Raw genomic sequence first — 22,894 nt, 5'->3', positions numbered from 1 at the left:
AGGAGGCTTATGGGTGCAGGCTCTGGGCGGTGCTTACCTCAAGCAGCTCCCAGAAGCAGCAGCATGTAATTTCTGCGGCTCCTACACGGTGGCACGGCCAAGCGGCCCTGCACACTGCCTCATATACAGGTGCCAGCCCTGCAGCTCCCGTTGGCCTTGGTTTCTGGCCAACGGGAGCTGCAGGGGTGATGCTTGGGGCTGCCCCATGCATAGGAGCCAGAGGCGGGACATGCTTTTGCTTCCGGGACTGTGTGGAGCAGCACAAGCCCTCGACCCTGTAGTTTGCCTACCCTTGCTCCAGAGGGTTCCTGGATAGACAGCTCTGAAGTCGTCTGCTTATCGTCACAACAGGGCCGTGTTAGTTCAAGTCACCCCATCTGGATCGGCCCGCGTTTCTCAGCTTGGGTTGAGATGGTAGGTCTGTGACCATTCTGATTCAAGCCTTGGCTCTCTACTGAGCATTCTAACTGTGGCATAAGAGGAGTCTATCTGCTAGGAACTAGATTGAGAGAACCAACTCATCTTATAGGCTAGTAAATAGCCCTTCTCCCTTTGAAGAACATGGCTGGAGAAAATACAGGGATTCCCCTCCCAATACCACTATGTTTCAGACCTATTCTTTAGAGATCAGATCCTCCATCCTCATAAGTGAATGGGACTTTTGTCACTTAATTTGCTGGAAGCAAATAGATGCCCATAATCCTTAGCCTCACTACTAGACTGTCAACACTGGGTTAATTAAGCCAACTACTATAGAGTGTTTTCCTGTCACCTTCTCCCATGAATTGTTTACCGCACCATATGGATTAAGGATTTAATCCAAAAGTCAGTGGAGATCTTTCCATTGATTTCAGTGGGCTTTGAATCATGCCAAAAGTAGTCAATTCAGTAGTGTCCTTGCCAACTCCCAGAAAGGGAAATTTACAGTTCAGCTGGCAGTAAGTGTTTAGTGGGGGTTCTTAAAACATTGTACAATGAAATGCCCAAATACATCTAACATTCTCATGGAATTGCATAAAAATTAGCAGTGGTGGAAAAGACTGATTAAAGCACATCCCTCTGCATCCATCCCATTCCAGGGTGCAGGAATGTTCCCTTAAATATAAATGTTACCTTTTGTTCAGTCTAGTGTGACAGACCCAGACCAGTGGGGTATAGGAATCTGGTAGAGGGCAAATATACTGGTCACTGGATGAGTAGTTTTCTGTTCCCTGAGTGACCAGAGCAGGGGCTGCACTAGAGTAATCAGGAACCTGCTAGAACCAATTAAGACAGGCAAGATAATTAAGACACCTGGAGACAATTAAGAAACTGCTAGAATCAATTAGGACAAGCTAGCTAATCAGGGCACCTGAGTTTAAAAAGGACTTCACTTCAGTTTGTGGCATGCATGCGAGGAGTTGGGAGAAAGAGGCACGAGGAGCTGAGAGTGAGAAGACGTATTGCTGGAAGACAGAGGAATACAAGCATTATCAGGCACCAGGAGAAAGGTCCTGTGGTGAGGATAAGGAACGTGTTGGGAGGAGGCCATGGGGAAGTAGCCCAGGGAGTTGTAGCTGTCACGCAGCTGTACCAGGAGGCACTCTAGACAGCTGTAGTCCCCAGGGCCCTGGGCTGGAACCCAGAGTGGAGGGCAGGCCTGGGTTCCCCCTAAAACCTCTCAACTCCTGATCAGACATAGGAGGACTTGACCTGGACTGTGGCTTCTACCAGAGGGGAAGGCCTCTGGGCTGTTACCTGACCCACATGGTGTGACCCACATGTGAGGTGAGCAAATCCGCCAATAAGCACAGGACCCACCAAGGTAGAGGAGAAACTTTGTCACACTAGTTTAAAATTAGTTATGGTATTCCACCTCATCCCTTGTTAAAATGTGGTAGATTCAAAAGAATAATCTAAAAGATGTCAGCATTAGGAGGGCTTTCCTGACAGTTAGCCTAAATTTACCTGTCTTTCATGTCATCTTATTAATTCCACTTTGTGCCACACTAAACGATTCCTCTCCTACCTTGGTTTTTATAACCTCATAGACAGCTGTGACCAATCCTATCTTCTTTTGTTATCATTTAGCCAGGTTATACATATTTATTAATTTGTAGCTGTCCTCATGAAACAGTTCCTCCTGGCACTCAATCATTTTTGTTGCGTTTCTTCAGATTTCCTCCAATTTCTCTGCATCTTTCTGATGCTGAGGTTTTCAGAGCAGAACACAGTATTCTAGGTGCCATTTCACCCAAATACGTATTGGAGTGTTTTAGGGATTCCATAAATATTTGCCATTAATTAACTTCTACACTAATTATAAATTGTAATCCCAAAGTCTATAAGAAATTATAGTAGGGCTGTGGCATCACTATAGTTAAGGCGAGGCTAATTTACTGTTTAGAGTACTTTGTGGGTTTCAGCAGCCAATTTTCCATTTTTCCTCAGATTTCCTCATGAGGATTCAGAGTTGGGTTAGTGATCCAAATGTGAGCCCTTTAAGCAAGAGCTGCCACAGATAGACCCCCCCCTTTCCCTTCCAAAAATTATGTGACATCAACATTTTATGATACTTACAATATTTGTATAAGGGGCAAGAGGAAGCAGAGCTGGTATCTGAGTATACAAGCCATCCCAGAGTTGCCCGATGCTACCATCCCTTGACCCTTTGGTCTAAGGATTCCACATGGAACATCTCTGCCCTGTAGAGCACTCTCATATATGCTACCTTATTGTTACAAATTCTCAGGGCAAGAATAGATTATTGTGCATCTCTGCTTCCACAAGTACAGAAATGAGGTGTTTGTGATCCCTTTGGTGGAGAGACACCTTTCCTCATATCGTAGCATGAGCTGTGGCGACCCGCTGCAAATATTTCCTGCACTGATCTGTACAGTTGTCCCTAACACGTTGAAAGCAGTTGGAGTGCCTGCTGTAGAGCAATGAAAGAATACAATTCTGTGGGGCACAGCACGTAAAGTAGAACTCTTACTTAGTCATTCCTCCTATCTGTTTATGATAGGGCAGCCCTGGCTGAAACATACTTTACAATATATCCACAGTGGCTTTTGCCAGCTCCAAAGAGCTGAGTTGAAGGTTGAGGGGCAACCTTAACTCTTTTTTGTCCTGGTTTTCAGAGTATTTAAGTACTACCTGCGCAGAACATTTTGGAAGGGTGTGAATGCCAATCAGCTTTAACTGTGCATTAACAAAGTTTCTGAGCAGTGAATTTGTATGTTAGAAAGGAGGATGTATCTTCGCAGGCAGGCTTGCTAACCTAGTGAGGAGGACTTTAAAAAAGGTTTGCTGGGGGATGGTGACCTCAGCCCAGAGGTAAGTGGGAAAGGGGAATACTGTGAGGAAACACACGGAGGAGGGTACAGTACAAGAAGCCTCCTGATTCATACTGAGAAAGTAGGGCAATTGGCTAGTTATCTTAGGTGTGTGTACACGAATGCAAGAAGCCTGAGAAACAAGCAGGAAGAATTGGAAGTCCTGGCACAATCAAGGCACTATGATTTGATCAGAATAATAGAAACTTGTTGGGGCAGTTCACATGACTGGAGCACTGTCATGAATGGGTATAAACTATTCAGGAAGGACAGGTACGGGAGGAAAGGTGGAGGAGATGCATTGTATGTAAGAGAGTGGTATGATTGTTCAGAGCTTCAGTATGAAACTGGAGAAAAGCCTGTTGAGAGTCTTTGGGTTAAGTTTAGAGGAGAGAGTAACAAGGGATGTCATGGTAGGCATGTGCTATAAACCACCAGATCAGAAGAATGAGGTAGATAAGGCTTTCTTCAGACAACTAACTGAAGTTTCTAGATCACAGGCCCTGGTTCTCATGGGGGACTTCAATCACTCTGACATCCTCTGGGAGAGCAATACAACAATGCACAGACAATCCAGGAAGTTTTTGGAGAGTGTTGGGGACAACTTCCTGGTACAAGCATTAGGAACCAACAAGGGGCTGTGCGCCTCTTGACCAGCTGCTTACAAACAGGGAAGAATTGGTAGGGGAAGTAGAAGTGGGTGGCAACTTAGGCAGCAGTGACCATGAGATGGTTGAGTTCAGGATCCTGACAAAAGGAAGAAAGGAAAGTAGCAAAATACAGATCCTAGACTTCAGAAAAGCAGACTTAGGCTCCCTTAAGGAACTGATGGCCAAGATTCCCTGGGCAGTTAATATGAGGGGGAAAGGAGTCCAGGAGAACTGGCTGTATTTTAAAAAAGCCTTGTTAAGGGCACAGGAACAAACTATCTCGATGTGCAGAAAGAATAGCAAATATGGCAGGCAACCAGCTTGGCTTAACAGTGAAATCTTCGGTAAGCTTAAACTCAAAAAGGAAGCTTACAAGAAGTGGAAATTTGGACAGATGACTAGGAAGTATAAAAATATTACTAGAGCATGCAGGGGTGTAATCAGAAAGGCCAAAGCATGATTGGAGTTGCAGCTAGCAAGGGATGTGAAGGGTAACAAGAAGGGTTTCTACAGGTATGGTAGCAACAAGAAGGTGGTCAGGGAAAGTGTGGGACCCTTATTGAATGAGGGAGGCAACATAGTGACAGATAATGTGAAAAAGCTGAAGTACTCAATGCTTTTTTTGCCTCAGTCTTCAAACATAAGGTCAGCTCCCAGATTGCTGCATTGGGAAATACAGTATGGGGAGGAGGTGAGCAGCCCCGAGTGGTGAAAGAACAGGTTAAGGACTATTTAGAAAACCTGGACACGCACAAGTCCATGGGCCCTGATCTAATGCATCCAAGGGTGCTGAGGGAGTTGGCTGATGTGATTGCAGAACCATTGTCCATTATCTTCGAAAATTTGTGGCAATTGGAGGAGGTCCTGGATAATTGGAAAAAGGCAACTATAGTGCCCATATTTTAAAAAGGGAAGAAAGAGAACCCGGGGAACTACAGACCATCAGCCTCAGTTCAGTCCCTGGCAAAATCATGGAGCAAGTCCTCAAGGAATCCATTTTGAAACACTTGGAGGAGAGGAAGATGAACAGAAACAGTCAACATGGATTCACCAAGGGCAATTCATGCCTGACCAACCTGACTGTCTTCTATAATGAGATAAGTGGCTCTGTGGATTTGGGGAAAGAGGTGTATGTAGTATATCTTGACGTTAGCAAAGCTTTTGATACAGACTCCCACAGTATTCTTTTCAGCAACTTAAAGAAGTATGGATTGGATGAATGGACTATAAAGTGGATAGAAAGCTGGCTAGATTGTTGGGCTCAACGAGTAGTGATCAGTGGCTCAATGTCTAGTTGGCAGCTGGTATCAAGCGAAGTGCCCATGGGGTTGGTCCTGGGACTGGTTTTGTTGAACATATTTATTAATGATCTCGATGATGGGATGAACTGCACCCTCAGTGAGATGACACTAAGTTGGAGGGAGAGGTAGATACCCTGGAGAGTAGGAATAGGGTCCAGAGTGACCTAGACAAATTGGAGGATTGGGCCAAAAGAAATCTGATGAGGTTCAACAAGGACACGTGCAGAGTCCTGCACTTAGGAAGGAAGAATCCCATGCATCGCTACAGGCTGGGGACCAAATGGCTAAGAAGCAGTTCTGCAGAAAAGGACCTGGGAATTACAGTGGATGAGAAGCTGGATATGAGTCAGCAGTGTGCCCTTGTTGCCAAGAAGGCCAATGGCATATAGGGCTGTATTAGTAGCAGCATTGCCAGCAGATCGAGGGAAGTGATTATTCCCCTCTATTTGGTACAGGTTAGGCCACACCTGGAGTATGGTGTCCAGTTTTTGTCTCTTCACTACAGAGGGAATGTGGACAAATTGGAGCTAGTCCAGCGGAGGGCAACGAAAATGATTAGGGGGCTGGGGCACATAACTTACGAGGCTGAGGGAACTGGGGTTATTTAGTCTGCAGAAGAGAAAAGTATGGGGGGATTTGATAGGAGCCTTCAATTATCTGAAGGGTAGTTCCAAAGAGGATGGAGCTAAGCTGTTCTCAGTGGTGGCGGATGACAGAACAAGGGGCAATGGTCTCAAGTTGCAATTGGGGAGGTCTAGGTGGGGTATTAGGAAACACTGTTTCACTAGGAGGATGGTGAAACACTGGAATGGGTTACCTAGGGAGGTGGTGGAATCTCCATCCTTAGAGGTTTTTAAGGCCTGGCTTGGTCCTGCTTTGAGCAGAGTATTGGACTAGATGACCTACTGAGGTCTCTTACTATCCTCATATTCCATGACTCTATGATTTAATAAGGAATGCTTGAAAAGATAAGGCTTTTAAAAGAGAAATGGATTGCAGAAGACAAGCTGTATTAACTGCAAACTTGGAAGGGACAATAACATGAAAAGAAACGTTAAAATAACCTTTTGCATTCATCATTTGGCAAATAAAATAAAAATTCCATAGCAATGACATTGCTACCTCAAAATTATTTCCCTTCTGTAAATATTTACATATTAATTCAGGAGCTATTGAATAAAGGATGGAATATGAAATGGTTTCTCAACGTTTTAAGCATTCACCCAGTCTTATTTAAATTTTCTAAATGAAGTAACTGCATAACAGAACAGGTAAACATACCTGCTTTTATATTAAAGTATGAAATCTCTTCTGTTGATTTGTGTGTCTGAAAAGAATGGGTTAGTTTGATTCATATGCCATTTTCCAACTGGCAAAAGGAATTGGCAACTGTGGGTCAGCATTTTTTTCTTCCAGTTAGCTTTTTATTTCTGATATTCATCTTAGTCATATTATTCAAACAATTTACCTGAAATGGCAGTAGCACCAGAATCGATATTTGCAATCCACAATTTTTGCTGCATAAACACTCTTGCTCTATTAACAAATTTACACATGAAAATGTAATGGCATATTTGTCAGGTTTCATTCAATATGGTTTGGGGACAGACAAGTGAAATTGACAAATTAGGTTAAGTTAACAGTGTTTTTCTTGTCAGCTTCATGGTTGAGTCATTTTTCAGTGACATTTAACTTCATAAATGTAATTCATGATTCTTTGGAGGTTTAGAGTACATATTGTTCGGAAAACTCCTTGACCTCTTTTTTTGTCCTTAGGGATACAAATTGCATTCTCTACCCTTTTTGTCAAATCTACAGAGAGCCCAACACTAAATGAGTTCTAATGATCTAAGCTGTCAAGGGGCTGGGGTTCTAAGTCTCACATATTTAACTGCTAAAGCACACTATCTCTTGTTTAAACACCACAGAGAATCCATTTCTAAATTTTTATTAAATAAATGACCCTCTTCTGAAGATGTGAGGCTAGAACCTTAGCTGGAGTAAATCAGTTTAGCTTCACTGAAGTGAATGAAGTTCTGCCAATTTACACCAGCTGAGGATCTGACCCTAGATATCAACCCTACAAGCACTGTATAAAATTGGAACAAGATTTGAAACCAAAGTAAACTCACTGCTCATTTAAAGTCTGAATGCTCTTACTCAGGAAGATGATGGATTTTAAATAGTTGTAAAATGTATTTATCTAGAACAATAGACAGAGAGGTTTAGCGCAAGCTATTCTATAACATAAGTGTGTGTGTGGATTGGGGGTGATGACAGGTGTATTCTGAGATAATAAATCTCAACTGCTTTGTCTCTGCCTGCATACCATAATTCAAGAAAGTGGAAAGATGGCTAATTCATCTGTAAGGGGGATGTATTCTTCATTCTTTCTGCACTGCTTTTATTATTGCTTCAATTTTAAGTGGATGGTTATACATTCCTAAAAGCTACCCCGCGTCAGTATTCAACAATACTTTTTATGGCTATCTGTACTTTGAGGCAGAAATTGAAAAGAACACACATTTTATTATCTCTTTTTAAAAAATAAACTTTGGGATTTACCCATTCCAAAATTTCTTTTAAATATAATAGATAAAATTCACCAAACTGTAATCTTTTCCCCAGAGTCAGGATGAGCACTGAGGATCATTTAAAGTTAGTTTGGAGGGTCTTTTAATAATAATAATAATAATTAATAAAAAATTAACAAATAAATTGTATGCTGGATTGAGAAGAAATACCAAAATACCACAGAAGAGACTATTCTGACTTTTGACCGTACATTGGATCCTGCCAAAAGCAGAAAGTACCAACATCTCAGTGGGGCTCTGTTCTTCTGAAATATCCAGCTTGATTTATAGACCAAAGATGTTTGGATAAACTTCTGAACTTTTGGAAGCTTATCTGAACTGAACATCCAAACCCTCCAGATTTGCCTATAAATAATAAAATATGTTATATTTCCAAAACCAAATAACTGAATATTAAATTATTTGCAAAAATGTGGCCAATGCCATCATTATAGTGCGTAATCTCACTAGAAATGCTATAGTAATTTATTCCTGTAGTATTGTAATCTGAATTAAAATCAAAATAATTTTGATTACTCCTGTTATCTCTAAATTCGTATCTGCTTCAATCCTGTGCAAAGTACCTGATCTATATACTCATGTTTAAAGGTTCTATAATGTCTTAAAATAATTTGACAAGAATTTATGTTTATGGAAAAGGCTGAGATTTAAAAGATCAGGTATTGTTCATGCAGAGTTCAGTGAAATTGTCTCTTTCTTCATTTAGAAGGATAATCTTTGGGAAAAGATGAGAGATAAATCACTTTCATTATACACTCTGTACTTCATATTGCCTCAAGAGCAAATGCCAATCATTCTTTGTTCTTGAGTTGTGAACTAATATACACTAGTCATGGCATTAATTCATTTTACTTAGGATATCAGTTTGATCTTGGTCATCAGTTTCATAGTGGAAGGCTATTCGTAAACCTTTAGGTTCACATTTACAGTAAAGTGCAGTTCACTTAAACAAACGCTTGCTGTAAGGTAAACACTTTGAAAACTTTGATGTCACTGTGAGTTCACATCTTGGATTTCACTTCTGATTTCATTGTTCAGTGAAATCCAAGATGATACCTGCAAATGTCTTTCCACTACCATAAAAAAATCCCATTTTAAACAACTACTTTTCAGATTGAGAAATGGGGAAGATGTATCTGTGGCTTTTGTTCAGAGAAGAAATATGACTACTGGTTGGAACAGGGTTTAGGCAATTGGGATTCTTAGGTTCTAATAACAGCTCAGCCAATGACTATGAGTAAAATATTCAAAAGCTCATGAGTGACTTAGAAGCCTAACGGAACCTGAAAGTCAGTGAGTCTTAAGCCCCTGAGTATTCAAGTAACTTTTGAAAATGGGATTTGAGCTCCAATGTCATGTAGGTGCTTTTGAAAATGTTAATCTCTATGACCATGGGCAAGTCACTTTGCAAATCTGTTCTTCCATTTTTCATGTGTAACATGGGTTTAATAATATTTCTCTTTTACAGTACTATAACATTAGTAACAATCATAATAATTAATTAATTAATTTTTTTCAACTTTTAGAGCCTATGTCCTAGCAAATAGAAAGACATTTTATATTCACCAGTTCTCAAAACAGATATAAATGGTCTAAAAAACAACTGCAAGAGTTTAGTATATTCATTGCAATAGTATAAACTTACAAAGCACTGGTCCGTCCAGCAGTATCATCCAAACTATACACTCTAGGAACCAACCTTTATTCACATAGTATTTGTTTTGTTTTCGTTGTTCAGTTGATTGCTTGGATCCAACCTGCTCCAATCAAGGTGTTTGTGTGAATGGAGAATGTCTCTGTAGCCCGGGCTGGGGTGGCCTAAACTGTGAACTTCCCAGAGCCCAGTGTCCAGCCCAATGTAGTGGGCATGGGACATACCTCTCTGACACAGGCCTCTGTAGCTGTGATCCTAACTGGATGGGTCCTGACTGCTCCGTTGGTAAGAAAAATATTTCTACCCTGCTTTGTAATAATCTACCTGTCCAGTGTACTATACTGTTAACATTTGAATATCGAATACAAGTTTAAAATACAAATTATTTACACGAGACTTACATTACTCTTTCAGCATCTGAACAGTGAACAGTTTGTTATACTCTAGCTATTATAAATGAGCAGCTACATGGTAGATAATGTACACTGTAGTGTTCTGAACACAGGACTGGGATCTAGGAAATACTATGTTCCACCTCCCTATTCTGACACCGTGGCCTGTGGTAAATCACTTAACCTCTTTGTGTCTCAGTGTCCCCATTTGTAAACAAAAGGGTTTATACTAATAAGGAATAATTTTAAAATATTTTCAGAATTGTGATATCTATCAGGCCTTCTCTGCCCCCAGCTGGAAGTGCCCTGATACACACAACCTAGGAAATATCCACTATGGCCAGGGTACCAACAAAATATGGCCAACATCAGGGGTGGGCAAACTGTGGCCCGCGGGCTAGATCCGGCCCATTAGGGCTTTGGATCTGGCCTGCGGGATTGTCACCCCCGAGGTACCACGAGGCTAAGCGGAGGGAAGCGGCTGCCACCACATCCCTGTGGCCCTTGAGGGTGGGGGGGGGCAGAGGGCTCCGCGTGCTGCCCTCATCTGCAGGCACCGCCCCCCGCAGCTCCCATTGACCAGGAATGGGGAGCCGCAGCCAATGGGAGCTTCGGAGGAGGTAACCACAGGCGAGGGCAGCACACAGAGCCCTCTGCCCCCCTCCCCTGCTGCAGGGACATGGTGCCGGCCACTTCCGGGAGCAGCGCAGTGCCAGGGAAGGCAGGGAGCCACTCCGGAGCTGCTCTGTGTAAGCGGCCCTGGGCGAGAGCCCGCACCCCAAACCCCTTCTGCGGCCTGCACCTCAACTCCCTGCCCTGAGCCCCCTACCGCACCTTGCACCCCAACCTCCTGCCCTGAGCCCCTCCCACACACCACATCCCCTCCTGCACCCCAATCCCCTGCACTGACCCCCTCATACACCCTGCACCCCTCCTGCATCCCAGCCCCTTGCCCTGAGCCACTTCCTGCACTCCCTCCCACACGCCGCACTCCCTCCCGTACCCCAACCGCCTGCCCCAGTCCTACATTCATGTCCCTGCATGCAATTTCCCAACCGGGATGTGGCCCTTGGGCCAAAAAGTTTGCCCACCGTTGGCCTAGATGGGCTAATAAGAGAAAATAACCAATCAGGAGCCGGCAGACAAGAAAGCTTGCCTGCTTTAGTTTAGAGGGAGTGCTGGGTGAAGCTAGGGTGGGAGAGGAGTGCTCTACTCCAGTGATTCTCAAACTTCAGCAACCCGGGGACACACGTTTTTATTTAAAAATTTTTGGGGACCCCCAAATCCTCCGCTCAGCCCCAGGTCCTGCCCCAATCCACCCTTTCCCGCAAGGCCCCAGACCCACCCCACTGCTTCCTCCCCCACTCACTCTATCTCCCCTCCCTCCATCACTCACTTCCCCCACCCTCACTCACTTTCACCAAGCTGGGGCAGGAGGTTGGGGTGCAGGCTTTGGGAGGGAGTTTGGGTGCAGGGTTGGGATGTGGAAGGGTGAGGGGTTCGGGCCCTGGGAGGGAGTTTGGGTGTGGGCTTAGGGCTGGGGCAAGTGGTTGGGGTGGGGGTAAGGGTGCAGGCTCTGGGAGGGAGTGGAGGGTGCAGGGTTGAGATGTGGGAGGGGTGTGGGCTCTGGGAGGGAGTTTGGGTGTGGGTTTAGGGCTAGGGCAAGTGGTTGGGGTGGGAGTGAGGGGTTCAGGCTCTGGGAGGAAGTGGAGGGTGCAGGTTCTGGGAGGGGGTCAAGTGAGAGCTTTGAGCTGGGGCAGGGGGTTGGGGTGCGGGAGGGAGTGAGGGGTGCAGCACTTACCTCGGGTGGCTCTCTGGCAGTGGCTTCAAGGTGGGGGAGCCAGAGGGTCTCCATGCACAGCTCCTGCCCACAGGCACTGCCCTTGCATTTCTCATTGGCTGCAGTTCCCAGCCAATGGGAGCTGCTGAGTCAGAGCTCAGAGCAGGGGCAGTACATGGGGACTCCCTGCCCCCGCACAGGGGCTGCAGGGATGTGCTGGCCACTTCTGGGAGTGGCAGGGAGCCCGGGCCAGTAGGGAGCCTGCCTTAGCCCCACTGCGCTGCTGGACTTTTAGTGCCTACAATCTCCTGATTTGGCTTCCGTAGCCTCCGGGAGATAGAACTGTTCCCTGGCATGCAGACACTGGGAGGGTGATTTTTAATAAAAAGCAAAGTCTCATTTTGGCGGGCATATGAGCATGCCACAGTCTGCATATAGTTTACAGGAACAAAATGCCAATTCTAGTCATTTTTCACCACATGTTTAGTGACCCATTCCCAATGACAGTGCTCAGTTGTAATCCTAATTCTTTTTTTTTTTCACCAGAAGTGTGTTCCGTAGACTGTGGCACACATGGGGTGTGTATTGGTGGAGCATGTCGGTGTGAAGAAGGCTGGACAGGAGTGGCCTGTGACCAGCGTGTGTGCCATCCCCGCTGCACGGAACACGGAACCTGTAAAGATGGGAAATGTGAATGCAGAGAGGGCTGGAATGGGGAGCACTGCACCATTGGTAGGCAAACGACAGGCACCGAAACAGGCACATATTGCTTTCTTTTCATAAATCGTAGAAACATAGTTACTATTGTGTATTGTAATAAGCTGTTCCTTTAAGGACCCCACTGCTTCTAAACATCAGCTCAGCCTCTCAAAACTCAGGGTAAAATGCAGAGGAACATCATTTGAAGAAAAAAAAAAAGAACAACCTAATGGACATTAACAAGTAGAGATGTAACAAATGGTCTATCAAGGTACCATCTGAGCCAAGCTGTTTAAACTTAACTAAACATTTCTGTGTGTGAATGGCATCTTTTTTAATTTCCTGGTCTGGTGCATCAATGCTTCTCTGCTACTATATATCACATCCAAACCACATCATCACAATACCCACCAAGAGCAGGGGTCAAGTTGAGGGGGAATAAGTGCTCCTGTTGCTACATAAATAGCTCCCTAACATTTTGCCCCGTTGTGCTGTGACAGTGGGCATGGTGTTTGCATATAGACAGTCACAGCATGGGAGGGTCTAGCCAGTACTATAGCATGCTGGTGTACCCTTTCCTAATAGCATGCTGCTTAGTATAGCATTGGCATCATGCAGCGTGCCGTGACTAACATGATTGCATTTCAACTGTGATACGTTACCCTGGGAAGTTCCAAAAAAGATTTTATATGTATATAACATAAGTTCAAATTAAAATGATTTAAATGTTATTTTCAATAGGAATGAGTTATTGTGAACTCAGTTCTTTATTTCACCCTCATAAAATCAGGTAGTATAGTGTTTATTCAAATTCTCATAAAATTGCTGAAAATGGTATTTTCCCTCTGCTGTGAGCAAAACTGGGGAGAGAATGTTTCTAATTGGGCCTATGTCTACTAAGAAATCTGAGCAAAACCACCGTGAAGCAGAAGAATCTGTATGCAAATTGAAAGAATATGCACTTTAAAGGCAGTGTGATTTTCTCTTTGCAGTCAAATCTGTCCATTCCCCATAGCCAAATAAATGATATAGGGAAATCAAATCCTCTTTAAAGAGTCCAGTGGGTTAGAAACATAGATGACATTATTTTAATTACCTTTAAAAAGACATTGATAAATTTATCAACAGAGAGGAACCGTGTGAATTGAAATTTTTATGGCAATTGTGGACCCTAATGGAACAGACCTATTACTAGTGAATTGTTCTTTCTTAAACTGAAACTGTGGTCAAAATCTTGCACCCCTTGAGCTGCTTTTCTTTTAAGTTCCACCTTTGAATCTCTCTGGGTATAAACCTTTTGGGAAACACATACAGATTGGATACCAAAAATATACCCTTATAAATTAATTAATTAATTAAATGTGGCCTGCATATTTTTAGGGCATATCATTTTACATTGTGATGCTGTATGCTTCAGACATGGTATGAGGATATAATTTAAATCAAAGATTTTGTGATTCAGCAGTTTGTCACCAACCAACATGTAGAGTGTTTTTTCCACTTTTGCCCTCTGCATCTATTGCCCCATTATCACTTCTTCTGCTACAATAATCATGATATTTTATCACTGTGCTGTTTAATCTCAGACTTAAAAAAAAACCAATAACTGTAATCCCTGCACTGTGTCAAAGTGTGCAGTAATTACCTTTTCCAAAAAGGTTTACCACCTTGCACTGAATTTTTTTTTGCTTTGTAACCTTTTGAAATATATTCCTATATTTTGGTGTCATTGAAATCTACATTACTGTGCATACAAAAAGATGCCTATATTGGATTGCTTGATAAAGTTTTGTGCTAAGTGTTACATGCACTAGTTAATATCCCAGATTATAAATATGATAGGTGACCAGTGAGGGGAGATTTTTTACCTTTTTTTCACAGGTATGAAATGTATACACTTTGTTAATGTTATCAGCATACGTTACCAAAATTGTTCTCCCAAGGAAGGAAAAGGTGTTTCTCCTAAGAAGAATAAGATATCTTTATGCTGCTTTTTCATTAGAAAAGCATGTGTCGAACTTTTGTCTGTGTCTGTACCACAGATGGGATTTGAGCAGAAGTACAGTTCTGTAAATGTAATTATCCCATGTTTTAATATCAAGTCTGTCTTTAGTATAAATAATGAGCGGTTTAGACAAATACATATATATGCTAATTCTTGTGATTGTGCTTGAAACATAAAAGAATTCCATATCTCTGTCATTGGCTTAAGGTGATCTCACAGCAGCATAGAAACTGTTGTCACTGAATTCAACAGAGAGTGAGATAACAGTATTTTCCCACTGTTTTTATTTTTAGCATACTGATTTATCACTTTTTTTTAAGGAAACTGCCATCGACATATATAAATTAAATGGCACAGTTTACAATTGTAGAATTTGTTGTTCTCAAGGAGAGACTCATAGTTTTAGAGGAGAATATGTTATTTAGTTCTTTGTAAATATTAGAGTTGGGAGTAGATATGCACTGAGAATGGGCTTTGGGGGGTAGATGAATTAAGATAAATATTCTATTTTGTGGGGAGATGGAAGATCTGAAACACGCTCAAATATTTTTTTCTTCTCCTTGAGTTTCTTTAGGAATAGATCACAATGTACTAATGTGACAGTGGAAAGGTGACAGCTGTTGCAAACTGGAGGTGTTCACACTAACTCAGAACTTTTTACTTTATTTGATGCCGAATTATTCCTTTCCAGAAATCAGAACGTATTTTAAGCATTCTATGTGACATTTCAACTCAGACTGTTACAAGCTAAGTTTCTTTCTGGCTAAATTCTACAGAAAGGGTGATTTCTTCCTCTATTATTGCATTCTAACAAGGGAAATCTGAAAAGTCTCCAAAAATCCTATTGTGAGCTCATTGGAAAGTATGTTTTAAATCCAAATCAACACTTTTTTGAATGCAGCAGTAGAGCTAAAGTATAAAAACAGAAGAACATTAGTTCAAAAGAGAAGTTGCACACAGACTTTGTAAATACACATGTATCAGTGGATCTATGTATGGATAGCCGAATAACTGAAAAGAGAGAGAGCAAATGGCTAACCCTATGTAACTGGTGTATGTATCAAAGTAAAGCTCTACATGTGACCTCATACTTCACTTTCCTACTTTACTTAGTTATGGAGAGAAACAGCTTACTGTGAGCTGACGATAAAGAAAATGAATCTTTTACCCAAGGTAAAAACAGACATGTTCTATGAAGTGCTTATTAAGTGACTGTAATTGTGGATGAGGTTATAACCAAACAGTAGGGAAAAATCAAGATAAGAAAAAAAATAAATTACTCCAAAACTAATAGACAGCAAAAGACCAGGTACAACAGTAACTAAATCCTGGACCAATTTCATGTGTGAATTTTATGATGAGAGATTTTCTTTCTTGCTGTTAAAACCAAATGTCTTGAAAATAGTTGAATTAGTTCAATCAGAAATGAGACTTTAATGGTTAGAACTATTGCTTATTACTAGAGTATGGGAATCTATTTCTCTCAAAGAGATACATTGTAATGGTAGACAGAGGAAAGTATAGTATATGCAGAAACCTGAATGAATAGCCAGAAGCAAATGCACTTGCACTAGTCCATCACCTGGAAAATGTCTGTCCATCTGCAAGTCATGTTTGAACAGAATTGATCTTGAAATCCTAGCTCTGTTGAAGTTAACGGCAAAACTCCTGTTAACTTCGGTGGGGCCGGATTTCATCCTGTGCATTATGCAGTCCAAGTTATGGCAGCCTATGTTTTGTGGTAAGGTTTGCCTCTTTGGACAGGAGAGGAGGCATCAATGTTGCCTTTGTGTCACTATTTCCTCCCCTCAAAACTTTTTTCTCATTTGCCTTCCCTGCTATATTATATGTAGTTTAGACTCAGTCCGTGTGGATCAACACTTCCTTTCACTCACTATCAGCAGACAGCAGTGGTAGTGGTCAAAGATATTTGATAATATAGACATTCTGATCTACATGTGTCAAGATGGCTAATATTTTTTTCCTTTGATCATTTTAATGCGGGTGAAATGTGCCACCTTTGATAACCTGGAGATTGAGGGTCCACACTGCAATTAAAAACCCATGGCTGGCCCAAGCCAGCTGGCTTGGCTTATGGGGCTGTTTAATTATGGTGTAGTTGTCTGGGCTCGGGCTGGAGGTTGGGCTGTAGGACCCTGTGAGGTGGGAGGGTCCTAGAGCTTAGGCTGTAACCTGAGCCGGAAAGCTTCCACCACAATAAAACAGCCTTGCAGCCTGGGTCAGCTAGCATGGGCCAGCTGCAGTTATCTAACTGCAGTATAGATGTACCCTGAAGACTTCCATTAACCTACATATTGGGCACAGCACAAGTAGTTCAAGCTTCCTCACAGTATGCCTCAATGCCATCCTGGAGAATCCATCCCGAGGAATAAGAATCAAATTCCATCTCCTTCCTCACCGAGTCCTTGGCCTCTCTACTAAGTATGCCAATAAGTGTGAAGTGCTTAAGGGCAATAAACTTATCTCTAAGTAACAGAATTTGGAAAGCAACATTTCTTCTAGGCAGGTTATTTTGTAATTGCCCTTTGTAGGGTTTCTTATATCTTCCTCTGAAGCATCTGGTACTGGCAATTGTTGGAAATGGAACACAGGACCTAGATGGATCACTAGTCAGATCCAATACGGCAGTTTGTAAGTTCCAGTGTTAATTAGTGCCATGTGGTGGTTTGGTGTTGTAGACATTTGCCCACTCAGCGCTAAAATGAGATGCCACATCCCCAGTTCTTTCAACATAGCCCATACGACAGCCATCAAAAGGCAATTACTTTCAGATATTGCCAACATGGGCTGGATTTAAACCAAGAAAGTAAAAGACTTGGGTTCTCCCTTGAAGCATCCACTCCCACGGATCTGAGTATTAAATAGGAAGTAAGCTACCTTGATTTTTGACAGATTTGAAGAGGTCAGTTGTACAGACTGCATTCAGAACACACCTTTCACAGCCCTCTGTCCATGTTCACTGGTTTCTCTGGAGAGGGAAGAGTGCCGCATGTCAACAATGTTGTTTCTGATTTATTTTTTCATTTTTATATAATCTTAATAAAACCATACCTTTGTGGTTGTCTTCCAACACAGCAGGACAGTTTTGTCTCACTGGAATATTCTTTGTAGCAAAGAACCTTTTCTGTTCTTTTACTGATTTTCTTAAATTACAACAATAGTGATACAAAGAAAAGATAATTTGCAGGAGAGATGGAAGGCAGCGTATGAGAGGAGATAGCGGAAAGGCACTGTAGCTAACAAAAACAAGCCGTGTTGAGGGAGGCAGCTACATGTATTAGACTTCTTCTTTTATATGTTTATAACCATTTAAATCTGATTTATAACAGAAAAAATGTGTAGCTTGTTAAGGCAGCATATAAGTATATTTACTGCCTGGAAGTAATCAGCCAAGTTTCTCTAATGGTTATAGCGTTTTAGATTCTTTGCTTTGTGGAGTTGAGGACCCTTGCTTTCTCTTTGTGCTTGGAAAGTACATAGCAATTTGTGCCACAGCCACAATTGTATGCAGACATGCCCAAATGTTAGAAACATTCACATCTGGTTTAGCACTTAGTAATTCAGATGTATTTTCATTTATTGTCCTGCCATCTTGATACTCAGTAGCAGACCACTTGCCTACATACAGTACCATAGAGTTGTGATGGAGTTTTTGTTGAAGTTGTGTTACACTTTATTTTTGATTATCACAGCTTGGACGTCCTTACCACTTTCCATCCCCAGCAAAGCAGAACAAATGGCAGGGACGAGATGAAGAAAAATGAGGGATTATCACAGATTCTTGCTATTCAATGCAAATAATTTTACATTTTGATTTTATGCTTGCAAACTTAGATGGTTTCAGAGTGAAGAAGTTACACCTTCCCCTATACAGATTTTACGTCAGTTTTGCTCTGTGTTGGCATGTAAACAGTAATTTCAAGATTGATCTTGACCTGTTGTTTATTGTTATTGTTATTACATTTAGAGAGAGCTCTATTACTTTGCATGGCGCTTTACAGAGGTTCTTTAAAAGCCATGGTCCCCTCCCCAAAAGAGCTTAAAAATTATATCAAACAAATAGAGAAACTGATTATAGACCCTGGAAGGTAAGAAAAGGAATGATCAGTTCTAGCCCAATCTACATATACAGATTAGGCATCCAATTGAATGGCCTGAAACCTCTGCTAAGTTTCGAGTGGTTTAAATAAAAGATAATATACAGTGATTTAAGACACTTATAGAATCAAAATAGCTTGTTACTTTTCCAACCTAATTTCACAGAAGTTCTTTTAATTAAGAAAATATTTACTGTGTGGGAGCTATAGTTGAGACTCCCTGATATGTCAGGAGTTAAAACTACAACATATATATAATTTTATAACCCAACAGATGTAGACATTGCCATACTGGATCAGACCATTGGTCTATCTAGAATAGTATCCAGATGCTCTAGAGCAGGGGTTCTCAAACTGGAGGTTGGGACCCCTCAAGGGGTCATGAGGTTATCACATGGGGGGGTGCGAGCTGTCAGCCTCCACCCTAAACCCCGCTTTGCCTCCAGTATTTACAATGGTGTTAAATATATTTTTAAAGTGTTTTTAATGTATAAGGGGAGTAACACTCAGAGGCTTGCTATTTGAAAGGGTTCAGCAGTACAAAAGTTTGAAAACCACTGCTCTAGAGAAAGGTTCAAAAAACTCATAAGTGAGTAATTATGTACTCATCTGCCCAGAAGGGAAGCTTCTTCCTTAATTCCTTCATTTATGAAGTTTGTATCCTTTCAAATTTTTTTTAATCTTATTAATGTAACTGTGGATGCTGTCATCCCCCATCTTTTCTGCATCATGCTCCGCACTTAACTTCCATGATATCTGATGGTCAGGAGTTCCCCAAACTAATTGTGCACTGTGTAAAAAATATTTCGTATTTCCAAATCTCACTCTAAGCTCTGCTTCTGCTTTGTAGTTCTTTTGACAGATCCAAACGAGGAACTAAAGTATTATTTGTTGTTTTTATATCTGATACATGAGTAAACATTTCCAAACAATTTCTGCAAGATAAGACTATTGGAACCAAGTGTATACATCCTATAACTCCATCCTAGCTAAACAGGACAACATATTTGCTTCCAAATATATAATCTGTTGTGTATAGATTATCACATAGGGATGGTGGTTTGAGTATCAGGGAGTTTGACATATCAAAAGTAATTGTGTTTCTCAGTCTCAAGGGGAACAGTTGGAGGGATATTTTTGGTCTAAAAAGCAACCTACTCCAGTAGGAACCGCCCTTTTGTTTATGTTCTTTATTGAGGGACTCCTGTAAAAAAAAAATGGAACATGCTGCTGAGCTCCATCAGGCCACTCAAATGGCTTATTTTTTCTCCTTGTGTCGGATATAGTCACAACAGGGCATTATTTCTTCTTTTTCTAAGTCAAAAAAGCTAATCGTATTTTCAGCTAGGCACCCTACATTTTGCCCAGAACTTCAAAGATGCTCCCAACAGATTCTTGTAAATAGCTTCCCAACTTAAATCAAGGTATTTCTTTCCTTTGGAGGGGCTTCTGTGTGGGTCATATTGATTTCTGGCCAATTCTTGAACTTTCACAAAACCAAAAAATAAATGGGATCGATCAAGCTGCTGATCTAACTAGCAAAAGGGCAAAGCTGATTTTGCTGTTCTTAGGACTATTCACAGCACCAGCCAACCCCTAATGTTCCAAAGATGATGTTTTCTGTGTTATTTTGTACCCTGTGGTGTCAAGCACAGGTTTCAACAAGTGAGTGAATTACATGATATTGCTGGATACAAAATAACAAAGACATTAGAACAGGTGTGAGGGGTCAGTGTTGGGTGGCATCAGGATAGGCACTGTAGTATTTTAAAAAAGAGCTTGGAGAACATTTTTATTTTACTAGCACAAAAAGTTAGACATTAAAACAACATAGTAATCGAAGCTCAAGAGGGAACCGTATTTGACTCTTTAATTGAAGGATCTCATTTGGTGTGTTCTAAAATGAACATGTTCATATTCTTGAACCACTTATAGCCCTACAACTCCTATGTCACTAGAGTTGGATGGGTAACTAGGTGCCTAAAGATGCAGATGGCTGCCGACTGGGATTTACAAAAGATCCCAACCAGGTTAGGCGCATAACCCACATTAAAAGTCATTGTGTCTTAACTCACTTAGGTACTTGTGCAAGTCCCCCTAGGTGCTTACTTGCATCTCAAGGCGCCTGAGAAACATTGTAAATCTGGCCCTGAATCCCCTCATTAGTGACCCAGAGAACATACATACTATGGTTATGCCCAGTGCTCTTCTATTAACTAGAGATAGAGAAATTTCAACAGAACCAATAGTCTGTCAAAATGTGCAGTTCCATAAAATGCTTGGTGAAATTGTGTCCATTTCACTGGGTTTTTGTTTTGGAAGAAAACCCAGTGAAGAAAAGTTCTAACAATGTCACAATCTCCCATTCTGACATTTCTGGAACAAAATGTTTCAACTTTTCATTTTGAAATGACTTTATTTTTATTTTTTAAAAAATTTGTTTTATATTGTACATTATAATACTAATAAAGTCAAAATAGAAATGAAATGTTTTTGCTGAAACAATGTAAAATAGACCCAAAATGAGAAAAAAATTATTTCCCTTCATGGAGAATTTTGGGTGTTTTGCTCCATTTGAGAATGAAGCCAAACTACAAAAAATCAAAATAAATCACAAAATGTAATTTCCGTCCTATATGCTGCTCTGCTGTTAATCCTGTGCGCAGTTGCTGAGTGTACATGTATGTTCGTATGCTTTGGTGGGGGCTGTGCAGTCTTGATATAACATGTCCCAGTATTATGCCCAGAGAGAGGCACTGTTAAACCAGACAGCAGAGCTATTGCTGTGTAATAGGCAGCACAGGCCATTACCCTATTATATTGTCTTGTGTTTGTGTTTTAGACTGATCTGAATGAGTTTCTTCTCTCCATCAGCACAATTAAATAATTTCTAATAAATATTAGAAACAAAACCCCAGAGGCAAATATTTTAGCGCCACATATTCAGCATTCTAGATATGTTTGTCTCCTGAATTTTCTCTTAAGTCTTATTCCTGAATTGTTTCAAATTGAAAATGGAGTGTAATGGAATGTGTGCTCCTAAATGGTGTTTCATCCCTGGAATTTTCCTGATTGGACAATATGCCAAAAAGAGGGGCAAGGGCGCAACAAAACACTACCATCACCACCAATGTCAGAAAGGAAATTAAAAACAGGAACAGTCTCCCTAAGAACTCCAAACTGGGGCTATCACTTCAGGAATTTGCTGCATGCTCTAGTTATACTTTATTTTCCTTTCAAAATTTCTTTCAATAAACTTTCCTTTGGCCACACAACTGGCTACTGTCCATGGTTCTGAACAGAAACTTCATTAGGGATCAAGTATCAGAGGGGTAGCCGTGTTAGTCTGAATCTGTAAAAGCAGCAGAGAATCCTGTGGGAAGTGGGTATTCACCCACGAAAGCTCATGATCCAAAACATCTGTTAGTCTATAAGGTGCCACAGGATTCTCTGTTGCTTTCATTAGGGATGAAATACACAAACAGTGCAGTGTACCCACACATGGCCCATTGCACAAAGGTTTGATCTCCATTTTAAGGCATTCATATGGGTTTTAAAATGGGGTTAACTAGTGAATGGGGTGAGGAGGGGGCTTGTACTACAGGCCAACTGCACTGAGGTGAATTATATTCTCTGGCATTCTAATTCAGTAAAGCTCTTGCAAAGTTGCTGTCTCCCAGCTCTTTTCTCTCATCCCATCCGCATCTTGATCCACTCCCAAAACCTAATCTGCATGTTAGGGCAGGGATGGTCAACCTGAGCCTGAGAAGGAGCCAGAATTTACCAATGTGCATTGCCAAAGAGCCACAGTAATATGTCAGCAGCCCCCCATCGGCTCCATCCCCCCCACTCCCAGTGACTCCCACCCACCAGCAGCCCTCCCCACACCTCCCAATCAGCTGTTTCATTGCATGCAGGAGGCTCTGGAGCGGGGAGGAGTGACAGCATGGCAGGCTCAGGGGAGGGTGGGAAGGGATGGAGTGGGGGCAGGGCCTATGGCAGAGCCGGGGTTGAGCAGTGAGCACCCCCCGGCACATTGGAAAGTTGGCGCTTATAGCTCCAGCCCCGGAATCAGTGCCTATACAAGGAGCCACATATTAACTTCTGAAGAGCCGCATGTGGCTCCGGGGCCACAGGTTGGCCACCTCTGTGTTAGGGCAACCCTACCCTTTGTAAATACCTCTTTCTATGATTTTAAATCTATTTTATTTTTTATTATCATTATATACAAATATAAACATAAGTGAAGCAATTTCTCTGTTAGAAATCTGTACAGAATTTTATTTGTTCAGATAAATTAATAACATAAAGATACAGATGAGTGTGAGGTTTCAAGTTTGCACTCAGGTCTGAACTTTCTCACAGTTCAGGGATGTTCCAGTTTGAG

The 22,894-nt window shown here is 41.6% G+C and overlaps 1 protein-coding gene across 3 annotated transcripts in view; it reads left to right on the top strand.

Annotated features, from left to right (window-relative positions):
* Window positions 1–22,894, top strand: part of TENM2 (teneurin transmembrane protein 2) — an 851,854-nt gene that overhangs the window by 709,725 nt on the left and 119,235 nt on the right. For all 3 annotated transcript variants that reach the window (XM_075068078.1, XM_075068077.1, XM_075068079.1), the window contains 2 exons: window positions 9,598–9,798; window positions 12,232–12,417. In XM_075068078.1, the coding sequence (XP_074924179.1) occupies window positions 9,598–9,798; window positions 12,232–12,417 (387 nt within the window). The remainder of the gene's footprint in view (window positions 1–9,597; window positions 9,799–12,231; window positions 12,418–22,894) is intronic.

This window comes from Chelonoidis abingdonii, chromosome 7, assembly GCF_003597395.2.
Source record: "Chelonoidis abingdonii isolate Lonesome George chromosome 7, CheloAbing_2.0, whole genome shotgun sequence".
NCBI lineage: Eukaryota > Metazoa > Chordata > Testudines > Testudinidae > Chelonoidis > Chelonoidis abingdonii.
Note: the sequence above shows the minus strand (reverse complement) of the source record. Positions and strands in the feature narration are given on the sequence as shown.